This window comes from Rattus norvegicus, chromosome 16 (assembly GCF_036323735.1).
Source record: "Rattus norvegicus strain BN/NHsdMcwi chromosome 16, GRCr8, whole genome shotgun sequence".
Lineage (NCBI taxonomy): Eukaryota > Metazoa > Chordata > Mammalia > Rodentia > Muridae > Rattus > Rattus norvegicus.
The window spans coordinates 70,896,803-70,909,093 of NC_086034.1; the positions used below are offsets into that span (position 1 = coordinate 70,896,803).

Here is a 12,291-nt window from a genome sequence, read left to right on the forward strand (position 1 = left end):
CAATATTCTGCAAGTTTAAGCCAATGTGAGAATGGAAGGATTCAAAAAGCTTCCGTGTTAGAAACATAAGCACAAATGCTCGCAATGCTTTCTCAAACCTGTTTCAAACACTAAGGGAGTCATTGTCTTAGTTAGGGTTACTATTGCTACAATGGAGCACCATTACCAAAAGCAAGTTGGGGAGGAAAGGGCTTGTTTGGACTATACTTCCACTTTGTACTTCATCACTAAAGGAAGTCAGAATAGGAACTCAAGCAAGGCTGGAACCTGGCGCAGAAGATAATTCAGAGCCTATGGAAGAGTGCTGCTCACTGGCTTACACCTAATGGCTTAATGAGTCTTCTTTCCTATAGAACCCATGATTAACTACTCAGGGTTGACTCTACCACAGTAGACTGGGCCCTATACATGCTCTACAGGCTTGACTACAACCTGATTTTATGGAGGCATTTTCTCAGTTGAGGCTCCCTCCTCTCTAGTGACTCTAACTTGTGTCAAGTTAACATAAAAGTATCCAATACAAATGACCCCTTGTCAACTTGACACATAGCACCTTACTACTAAGCGCCACAACCTTTCCTTTCTTATTTACCCCCCAAGATCCCACGCTAAAAACTTAACTTCAGATTCAAACGTTAAAAGTTCAGTTGCTTAAAATGTCTAGTTTCTTTAAAAATACAAAATCTCACTTAAAAGTTCAAATCGTTCACCTGTGGGCTCCTGTAATGATCCAAATTAAGTTGAATGTATTCTTACTTTAAAAGGAAAGAACCAGGGAATCTTCACAATCTAAACAAAGCAAAACTCAATTTCCCATTATCTGGGGTTCACTCACAATCTTTTGGGCTCCTCCAAAGTGCTTGGGTCACTTCTCTGGCAGTACCCTCTGCAACACACACAGCTTGTCTTCTGCCTCTGGTTGGCTCTACTCCAGTGCTGCTGCTGTTCATGGTGGTCATTTTATGGTACTGGCATTTCCAAAACGCTAGGACCTTCCGTTGTAAATGAGCTGTCACACAGTGGCAAGCCTCAGCGGCTATTCCTGACCAATCACACCTGCAAAATCAGCACCACATAGGTGACTCTTACACTACCGAATTCAGCTGCCAGCACAACAGTTTGCAATGTCAGGAAGCTCTTCCCATAAGATTTCACCTCAACATTATGCTGATCTTCTCCTAATCACTGCTAATTTCTCAGCTCCAGCAGACCAGCATTGAATACCCCAGCAAAACAAAGGTCGCATTTTAGTAGTTCTTGTACCCCACTATTCTGGCACCAACTTATCTTGGGTAAGGTTAGTATTGCAATGTTGAAACACATGACTAAAAGCAAATTGAAGAACAAAGAGTTAGTTTGGCTTACACTTTCAAATAGTAGTCCATCACTCAAGGGGAATTAGGACAGGGACTCAAATAGGGGTGGAACCTAGGAGCAGGAACTGATAGAGAGACCATGAAGGAGTGCTACTTACTGGCTTACTCTTCATGGCTTGTTCAGCCTGCATTTTTACAGAACTCAGGACCACCTACAGAAGGATGGCTTCACCCACAATGGCCTGGGCCCTCCCAAATCAATCACTAATTAAGAAAATGCCCACCAGACTTGCCTACAGCCTGAGCTTATAGAGGCATTCTCTCAATCAAGACTTTCTCTTCTCCAGGGACTCCAGCCTATGTCCAGTTGACATAAAACTAGCCAGCACAGTCACCTCCTATACTGTTAGAAATATTCATAGTCTAGTAAATGATAAACCCCATTATGCATCTAGATAATCAGGTAAAACTTTTTTATAAGTGATGAATTATATAAAATTAAGATAACCCTAGCAGCTAATACAATTTCATGAATTGATTAACAGTGGTGACTATGCCAGGCGCTATCCTATATGCATTATTGTCCTATATGTATTTCACTTCATACTTGATAATCTGCAAATAAAAATAGCATTTATTATAATCCCTTAAAAACAAGCCATTGAAGATTAAGAGGCATGTCTAAGTTTATTAGTAGATAAGTGTGAATAGTTATAAAAAATAATGTCAAACCAACATTAAGTAGCATAAAAGAAAGCTTAGTTAAATTGAGAAATATCCCTTGTCTCTCTAGATCTGGAGATTAAAACCATAAGATATCACTTTCCCCGATATGTTAAACTCTGAGGTTTATTAAAAGTATAAATAAGGGTATATATGCTCTGAAAACTTACCATGGAAGATGAAGTTGTCTAAGGGGAACCCTCCATACTAAATATTTGGTGTAAGAAATTCTCTACCAAAAGTTGTTCAAGCACAGTGAACAACTTGAAGAAACATTTATCACATCCATGTATGTGAAAAAAAGTATAATGCAGTATGTCATGCGATGATATGTCCCTCGGCAACAGTATTTGAATCACTATGCCCTGCGCAGCTTTTTCCTTGCACAGTCTCTTTGGAGGCCATGCCTCTTCCCTCATTGAAGAACATTGTTTATATTTTAGATACGTAGAAGAAACAATTTTCATACATAGACTGCTCTACTCTTTAGTATGAATATGACTTTTCTGACTATTTTCCATAAACTTCATTTTGTGTTTGTATTTGTGTTTGTGTGTGTGTGTTTGTGTGTACATGCATGTAGTCTTAACAGATAATATATAATATAAATTCTATACACATATCTGTATTTGGGTCTACATTATGCTGAATACAGGTTTATATAGTGACAGACAAAGTCCAGTGTCTAGTATTGATATCTGTGAAGGCTTTCTTGTTTATCACAATAGAGGCTCTCACAGGACAAGACAGAATAACCATGCTACCATCTGCAATCTCTCTTGCTTTTATCACGAATCCCATTATGTTTAAAAGTCCAAAGTTCAAAATCTCTTCTGAGATTCATGTAATCTCTTACCTACAATCCCACATAAAATCAAAATCAAAAAGCATATTACATAATTCCAACATATCATGGCAAAGGGCATATATTACAGTTCCAAAACAGGCAAATGAGAACAATGAGGAAATACTGAACCAGAGCAAGAATGAAAACCAACTGGGCAAACTCCAAACTCTGCATCTGCATATCTGATGTCATAGCATTTTTCAAACCTTCAAATTCTTTCACTGTTGTGGACTGCAACACATTTCTTTCTCTTGGGATATTTCCACTCCCTGTTAGTAGCTTTCTTCAGAAGATATCTGTCATCTCTTAACTCTTGAGGTCACCAAGGCATCTGGGGTTTTACTGCCACTGCTTCTGGAACACAGCCACTACTGCTACTGTTGGTAGTCATTCCATGGTACTGGCATCTCCAAAACAATGTATCTTCTGCTGCAACTGGGCTGCACTTTCACCAGTAGCCTCTCATAGGACCTCTTCATGGTGCCAAGCCTCAACTTCTTTGCATAACCACTTCAGTCCCTAGCCATCAACTGACACAGAACGTGCACCATCACCAATGGCCTCTCCTGCCCTCTCTCAGTGCCAAGCTTCAGCTGCTCTTCATGATCCACTCATGTCTTCAAAACCAGTACCACCTGGCTTACTCCTACATAGTACTGAGTCTGGCTGCCAGCATAAGGTACAACCTTGGTCACCTTACATAATGGGCTTTCTGAACCTCAATGCATGGACACCCAAGACACATTCCTGGCCTTGATGACTTTCCTTAGTCACAGAAGGAAATTCCATCCTTGATTGTAAAGACAGAACCACAAGGCCAAAGGCGCCAAGTTCTGCTGCTTGTTCAATTATATCTCTACTAGTTTTCTGTTTCAATGCGTTCCTTCACTGTCTAAGCTTGGCTGTTCTCTCATTGCTCTGTAGTCCAGACTGGTCTTAAATTCAGACATAAGCATGCCTATGATTATTTGGATTAAAGGAATGTACCACCATGCTTAGACTTAAGCTTTCCTTTAATTTTTTTTATTTTGGATCTTTATAAGAATGGCCACTATGCTTTTATATCTAAATTAAGGGTTTAAGACAATCTGGATTGAAATGTGTGTCATCTCGCCTCAAGGTCCAGATCATATGTGTCTTCTCCATTTCCGGATTGTAACTCATTCCAAATGTAGTCACATTGACAACCAAGAATAACCGTCACAATCACAAAGCCATCACATCACAAAGCTTTGACAACTTGACAGATAGTCACATCTTTTTATGGCTAAATAATAACCATATCTTATTATGGGTAAATAATAACCAGATCATAACACCTAACATGATATGTCTATCCTCACACAACTACAAACACATTGTAAATTATGAATAGCTGTCAGTGTCCAATGGGAAAAGTCTTTTTCAAAAGGCAGTAGCTTAGCTGGGTGGGATCTTGCCCCAAAGTCACCACTCCCTTAATTACATTTAATATCTTTAATCTGTTTATCTTCTCAAACACAGAATTAAGCTCCATTCCACTTCCTGGTGCCCCTTTAATCCTTGAATCACCCATTTTGTGTTTTTCTCTTGCCCAGCTTTCTTCATTTGCAAAATGCTCTCTTTACGAGGACAGAGTCTATACTAGGCTATTTTGAGATTTCATTTGCTAATGCAATAAGTCTATGTCTCTCCACCTTACTTCCAACAGACTCTTCAGGCAAAGGCCAAGAACAGCCACATCCATCACCAAAATATAACAAGAATGGTCTCTAGGCACCATGCTAAAACCCTTCTCTTCTGAAACATCTTGAGCCAGGCCCCCTCAATCCAAATAAGTCTCAGCACCACTGTCTTCCATGCTTCTACTGGTAGAGCCCATTACATCTCACTTAAAGCATTCCACTTCTTTCCTAACTCAAAGTCCCCAAAATTCACATTCCTCCAAGCACATGCATAGTCAGGCCTCTCACAGCAATACCCCAGACCCTATACCAACTTCTGTGCTAGTTAGACCTTCCATTTTTGCAATTAGACACCAACTCTTGTGAAGGAAAACAGTTAATTGGGGCTGGTTTACAGTTGCAGAGGCTTAGTTCATTATCGTCATGGCAGGAAGCATAACACCATGCAGGCCACTTCATATGAGCTAAGCATTCAAACACATGAGTATATAGGAGCCTAACCTATTCGACCACCACACCATCTGCATCTTGTTCCACAAAGGTGCTACCTCAAAATACCATGAATGTGGAACTTAGAACGTAAGGTTCCCACACGAAAATCCTGTGGGGTCACTGACACCAAGACACTGTGTATGCAGTACATTCACTAGAGCCTCAGCTGTCTCCAGGCTTGTTTGGCAGTGAAAAGCTCTCAGGGAGAACTTTCCCTCGGGATGGAGACCCTCCAACTCCAAAGACCAGACCGAGACACCACAGGATGCAATCAGCAAGAGGATTTGGTTTATTGTCGGGATACACAGGCACAGGTACCTGCGGGCTCTTCAGTCACTCGGGGGACTGGCGCGCCCCACGGAACCAAGGATGGGCTTTTATAGGATTTTGGGGAGCAGAAGCAAGCATACAGAAGCAGATGCATGGTTACAGGGATATAATTGGTGGATTCTAATATGGCAAGGGTTTAGCCCGGGGGCAAGTTTCCTAGCTACCTTCCTGAAACATAAGGACTGACTCGGCCCCCCAAGGGTTCAGCCTGGGGGCAAGTTTCTTAGCTACCTTCTTGGAACATAACGGCTGACTCGGCCCCCCACCAGGGTGTGGGACCTCTCCCGGGGCTTTTCTCATTGTCAGGTGCTCAACGGCAGTCCTCCTGTTGCCAGGCCTTCAACCAAACACATCTTGTTTGGCAGCCGCTGTGTACTCAGTGTTCTAACCTTTCTCTGAACCAGTCATCTTAAGTACAGCCTTGTAAAATGGCGTTACTGCTGCTAAGCTGGGGTCTTTCATTCCCCCATTTTTTTTTTGTTAACTTTGAGTGAAATCTTTCACTAGACTTGGTCAAGAAATTTCTGTCTGGTGGGGGCTTATTCCCCCACTGACTCTAAGCCACAAAAGGGCTAGGAGGAGCCACGTAGGAGTTTTAACTTTAAGGGGTTTGGAGTGCGCTGAACTCTCCATGTCTGGGGTGTAGTGTTGTGATTAGTCAATTCTTCAGACCGGACTGCCTTGACGTGTGGTGCGTGGATCTAAGCCGAGACTCCGTCTACCTTTAGGGCGGTCGGGGTAGTCAGGAGGACGGTGTAGGGTCCTTTCCACCGTGGCTCGAGATTCTTGGTCTGGTGTCTGTTCACCCACACGGTGTCTCCAATCTGGAACGGGTGTGGCACCACCGGATGTTCAAGCTCGTCCTGGTAAGCAGCGGCCAAAGGTCTCCAGACGTCTCTCTGCACAATCTGTAGGGCCGGTAAATGGGCCCTCAGAGAAGGGCTGTCAGCAAAATCAGCAATGTTTGAATCAAAGAAATGGACAAATGGGGGTGGTGTTTCATATATTATTTTAAAAGGAGTTAGACCATGGGGGCCCGGGGTATTCCGGGCCCGATATAGAACTAGGGGAAGGAGGGCCACCCAATCCTTTGAGCCAGTTGCAAGCGTAAGTTTGGATAAAGTCTCCTTAATTGTTCTATTCATGTGTTTTACCTGACCTGAACTCTGGGGTCTATAGGCACAATGTAATTTCCAATCAATCCCCAGCAATTTGGCCACCAACTGACTTACTTGGGAGACGAAAGCGGGCCCGTTGTCCGACCCCAACGCTTGAGGCATGCCATACCTGGGAAAGATTTCCTCGAGGAGCTTCTTGGTGACCATTTTTGTAGTCTCGTGCTTTGTGGGGAAGGCTTCGACCCATCCTGAGAAGGTGTCTACAAACACTAGGAGATACTTGTATCCATATGTACCTGGTTTAATTTTAGTAAAACCAATTTCTCAATGGATGTCGGGACGGTGTCCCCTAGGATGAACTCCTTGTCCAATCATGGTCCTTCTCGGGTTAACCTGAGCGCACGCTTTGTAACTCTCAGTCACCTTTTGTATCGCTTTGTCCCGATTTAAAAAACACAGATTTATAAACCCCAAATGGGTTAATTTATGTAAAAAGGAGATCAATTTAAAAGTCATTTTTATTGGCATCCTTTGTAGACCCACTGTTTTAGTTGAGGGTGGTAGATGGCCCCCATTTTTTTTAGGAGCTCTATGTCCTCATGGGCATAAACCCAACTGGTTTGTCCCATTGGTGGGGGCGTGGGTTGGTCTGGGCTATTTCATGGCCGCTTCTCAAGCCGTGGCGGCCAGCCGGCTTCTTCGTGCCTCTGGGTTGTGCCCTTTCTGGTGTCCTGGACAATGTATAATACTCAGTCTTTTGGGCAAGAATAGGGCTTCTAAGAGGGCCAGAATTTTAGCCATATCTTTACCCTCAGATGTGAGCAGCCCCCGCCTCCGGTAGATCTCCCCGTGGATGTGTGCCGTGGCAAAGGCATAACGGCTGTCTGTATATACATTTAGCCTCTTACCTTTTGCCATCTTGAGCGCCTGAGTCAAGGCGATGAGTTTAGCCCGTTGTGCGGAGGTACCAGCAGGCAGGGCTTTCGCCCAAATCACTTTGTCCTCCGTAGTGACCGCAGCTCCAGCCTTTCGCTCTCCCTCTGCCAAGAAGCTGTTGCCATCCATGTACCATGTGTGGTCAGCATTCTGAAGAGGCTGGTCCGATAGGTCCAGCCTGGTTCCATGTACTTACCAAGGCCTCCACTGCGTGGGGTGCTAGGATGGTGAGTGGCTGTCCCAAAGTCAATTTTCCAGCGTCCTTGATCAGGACAGCAATAGCAGCCACCATCCTTAGGCACGGTGGCCAGCCGGAGGCCACAGGGTCCAATTTCTTAGACAGGTAGGCCACAGGGCATTTCTAGGGTCCCAACCTTTGTGTTAGGACCCCTTTAGCATACCCCTGTTTCTCATCGATGAACAGTTACTGAGCAAATTGTAAGGGTTTGGAACAGTCAGATGAATATCTTTTATCCTCTTGTTGACCTTTCTCAAGTCTTGTATTGGCCTATAAGCTCCAGTGCCAGGTTTCTTAACAGGCAGAAGAGGCGTATTCCAAGGCGACCGGCAGGGGATTAGGATGCCTTGATCTAGAAGCCTCGTAATGTGAGGCCTTATACCTTGATAAGCTTCATGTGACAGGGGGTATTGTTTTATGGAGACTGGAGTTGTAGTGGCCTTTAACTGTATAATTAAGGGGGGCTGTTGGAGCGCCAACCCCATCCCACCAGTCTCTGCCCAAGCCAGTGTCCTGTCCCGGTTCATAGGGTTAGAACTTGAAGGGGAGTTCCGTGGGGGCCAGTTATTTGGGCCCCTCCTTCCTCAAAATGAATTTGTGCTTTTAGTTTGGTGAGCAGATCACGGCCCAGCAGAGGGTACGGGCAGTCTGGAACATGTAAGAAGGAATGGGTCACCTTACCAGTAGCCAGCTGAACCCGGCGGTCCGTAGTCCATCGGTATTGTTTCTCACCAGTAGCTCCTTGTACCCAGGCCGTCTGGTCGCTGAGTTGTCCTGAAGCTTGAGTGAGGACTGAATGCTGGGCTCCTGTGTCTACCAGGAAAGTAACCGGCTGCCCCCCAACTTTAAGCGTTACCCTGGGCTCGGGGGGGGGCTCCTGGCCCTGACCTCCCTAATCTTTATCTAGAGCCAAGAGGGAGGTTCGTGGTCGAGGCTTTCGGGGTCCGCCAGGCTTCTTGGGGCACTCTCTGGCCCAGTGCCCTTTCTCTTTGTAATAGGCACATTGATCTTTATCCAGCTTCAGCCCCTTTCGAGCTCCCCCCTATCTCCCTTCCTTTCTTGGCCCTGAACTACGGCGGCCAAGATTCGACTCAATTCTCTCTCTTATTAAAAATCTTTTCAGCTTCTTTAAGTAAATCCTGTAATGTATAGCCCTGCAAATTTTCTAACCTCTGTAACTTAGTCCTGATATCTGGAGCAGCCTGCCAGATGAAGGACATAGAGACACTCGTTATTTGTCCTGGGTCATCTGGGTCATAGGGAGTGTACATACGGTAGGCCTCCTTAAGTCTCTCTAGAAAGGCGGAGGGAGTTTCCCCTGCTTCCTGTAATACCTGTTTTACCTGAGCCAAATTAGTAGGGCGTCGTATAGCCCCTCAGAGACCCGCTAGAAGCAACTGGCGATAAAGGCGTAGGTGTCCCTTACCTTCAGCTGTATTAAAATCCCAGTTTGGTCTCTTAAGTGGGAATGTAGCATCAATTTTTTTAGGCAGCTGGGTGGGACGCCCATCATCTCCCAGAACATGCTTTCTGGCCTCTAGGAACACTCATTGTTTTTTTTCTGAGGTTAAGAGGGCCTGTAAGACCTGTTGGCAGTCATCCCAAGTAGGCTGGTGGGTAAGTAAAACAGATTCTATTAGGTCGGTGAGTGCCACCGGATCTTTGGAGAAAGAAGGGTTGTGTTGTTTCCAATTGTAAATGTCAGCTGCTGAAAACGGCCAGTATTGGGTCTGGCCACCGGTTCCCTGTCTAAGTGGGAAAGCCTGGGAGGTTGAATCTGGCATCACCTCGCGCTTATTGCGCAATCTCCCTGCGACAGGGGAGAAACCCTTATCAGACTGTGGCCCGGCAACTGATCTGGCCGGCGGCTCTGCCTCCTCCGTTTTAGCTGGGCCTGTCAGAGAGAAGATCTATGAGAGGGGAGTTTGGGTCTGCCGGGAGGACAGGTTTCTTAGAAGGCTCTGATTTCACAAAGGTAGAGAGAGGAAGACATGGCCGGCAGACCGGGCGGGGCCGAGGGGACAGGCTGGGGGTTGAGGGGAGGCCAATTCGGGTCCACGAAGGGTTCTGCCCAGGGGGGGTGCTTTAAGGCAAGACTCTCTCAAGTGATAATATAAGAAACCTGGTCAGGATGTCCGTGGACGACCCGATCTTTAACCTGTAAAATAATGATCTTATTAAATGTGCCATTCACTGGCCATCCTGCTCCGAAAGTGGGCCACTCGGATGTGTAGAGAGTCTGCCCTTTTCCTTTTTTTTTTTAACCTCGACGGACTGGTTGTGTGCCCGGTCGTGGACGTCTTTCTAATGATCAAGAGTGAGACTTAGGGGCGTTGTTAGGGACTGTCCCATGTTAGTTCTAAGGAAGATTAGAACACAGAGAAAACAAACAACACCAACAGTCAAACAAACAACAGACAGGCGTGCTGCACGGCTTTGGTACCAAACTGAAAGCAAAAAGTCAGATGGAGGTGGCAAAGGTCCGGGGCCCTCTGAAAGCCAAAAATACAGACAGAGGTGCCGTTAGTCCGGATCTTTCTCCTCTCCCAGATTGGGCCCCGAAAAGTCGGGCCCCTAACACCCTTGGAACGTCTTCCAGGGCTGCGGGGCGAGAAGTCCGAGCTCGTCAGCTCCTTCTTCGTCCCGCCCAAATTCCAAACAACCTGGCTGAGCGCTCACAGAACAGACCTGGCTGAGCGCTCACAGAACAGACCTGGCTGAGCGCTCACAGAACAGACCTGGCTGAGCGCTCACAGAACAGACAGAATAAGGCAGAACGAGACAGAATCAGACAGACGCCGGCCGGCTTACCTCCCAGTGGGTGGTCGGTGGTCCCTGGGTGGAGGATCTCCATTCCCGGCCAATGCACCAAATGAAAAGCTCTCAGGGAGAACTTTCCCTCGGGATGGAGACCCTCCAACTCCAAAGACCAGACCGAGACACCACAGGATGCAATCAGCAAGAGGATTTGGTTTATTGTCGGGATACACAGGCACAGGCACCTGCGGGCGCTTCAGTCACTCGGGGAACTGGCGCGCCCCATGGAACCAAGGATGGGCTTTTATAGGATTTTGGGGAGCAGAAGCAAGCATACAGAAGCAGATGCATGGTTACAGGGATATAATTGGTGGATTCTAATATGGCAAGGGTTTAGCCCGGGGGCAAGTTTCCTAGCTACCTTCCTGAAACATAAGGACTGACTCGGCCCCCCAAGGGTTCAGCCTGGGGGCAAGTTTCTTAGCTACCTTCTTGGAACATAACGGCTGACTCGGCCCCCCACCAGGGTGTGGGACCTCTCCCGGGGCTTTTCTCATTGTCAGGTGCTCAACGGCAGTCCTCCTGTTGCCAGGCCTTCAACCAAACACATCTTGTTTGGCAGCCGCTGTGTACTCAGTGTTCTAACCTTTCTCTGAACCAGTCATCTTAAGTACAGCCTTGTAAAATGGCGTTACTGCTGCTAAGCTGGGGTCTTTCAGCAGCAAGTCTTGTCCTTGGCTTTTGTGGACAACAATTGAAACTGGTGCCACAGCCCCATGGTTGCAGTTAGGCTACATTTCCCAGACCTGGTTTTGTAATTTTGTGAAGTGACATGCTAACAAATTGGTACCTGCTAGAAAGCCTGGACCCATCAAAGCTCCTCCTCCCCTCCTCCTCCTCCTCCTCCTCCTCCTCCTCCTCCTCCTCCTCCTTTTCTCCTCCTCCTCCTCCTCCTCCTCCTTCTCCTCCTCCTTCTTTTTGGTTGGTTGGATTGTTTTAACTCGTGGCTTCAAAATTTTTTATCATGGCATCATTGCTCCAAGACTGTAGTGAGATGGTACATTGCAGTGGGGAGTATATAGCAAAGGAATTGTTTAAAACCTAGAATCACAGAGAGAAAGAAGAGGTTGAATTTCCAATGTGTTCCTCAAGGTCATGCCTACAGTGATCTACCTCTTCAGATGCTGCCTCCTTAAGCTTTTCTTATCTCTCTGCAGCAGCACAAACAGAGCATTAAGACTCCAACAACAACAGCAGCAGCAGCAGCAACAACAACAGCAACAACAACAACACAACTTAGTAGGGCACTCTAAGACCATGGACTGTTTTAAAGAGACGTGGTCACTGACTAGAAATCCAGAGCTAAACTTAAGGTGAAGAAGGAAAAAAGTATTTTGTTTTAACCACTGAGATAACGTGAAGGTTATCTAAGAACATGAAACACTATCCAGACATCTATTTGGTACAGTCTAGGCCTAGATGTCAGGTTCTTTCAATGACAGAACACAAAAATAGAAATTATACTTTTTCCTAACAAAGCATCAATTTGTCACAGACATAAAGAGAAACACTTTTTAGGAGGATGGTCATATGGGAATCATGGAAATTGATGTCCAGCACGTATTACTAGAGAATTAATTACCTTTCCTCACATATCACTGGGACTGCAAAGTTCAGTTTCTCCTAAGGTATCTGAAAGGGAAAAAAAAAAGCCCAGCCCAAGCTAATGAGGTTCAGTGACATTTGGACAAAAGGATACAATGTAACCAAATATAGCACCTGCCACCTGCACTCATGTGATACCTGCCTCCTGCATGCACTTCTAACTGCTGGCGAGTGTTCAGCATCCTGAGTTCTTTGTACTGAATAC

General features: G+C 45.7%; 1 protein-coding gene across 1 annotated transcript; it reads right to left on the reverse strand.

Moving 5' to 3' along the window:
* Nucleotides 1-841: 841 nt before the first annotated feature.
* On the reverse strand, nucleotides 842-6,953 carry LOC134482404 (uncharacterized). The gene is made up of 2 exons (XM_063275871.1): nucleotides 6,095-6,953; nucleotides 842-1,056 (listed from the first exon to the last, which is right to left on the reverse strand). The coding sequence occupies exons 1-2, from the start codon at nucleotides 6,695-6,697 to the stop codon at nucleotides 1,051-1,053; spliced, it is 609 nt and encodes a 202-aa protein (XP_063131941.1). The 5' UTR covers nucleotides 6,698-6,953; the 3' UTR covers nucleotides 842-1,050.
* Nucleotides 6,954-12,291: the final 5,338 nt, after the last annotated feature.

Bases quoted from the DNA above. Each gene is read 5' to 3' on its own strand.
- LOC134482404 (XM_063275871.1), bottom strand. From the start codon at position 6,697: ATGGTCACCAAGAAGCTCCTCGAGGAAATCTTTCCCAGGTATGGCATG.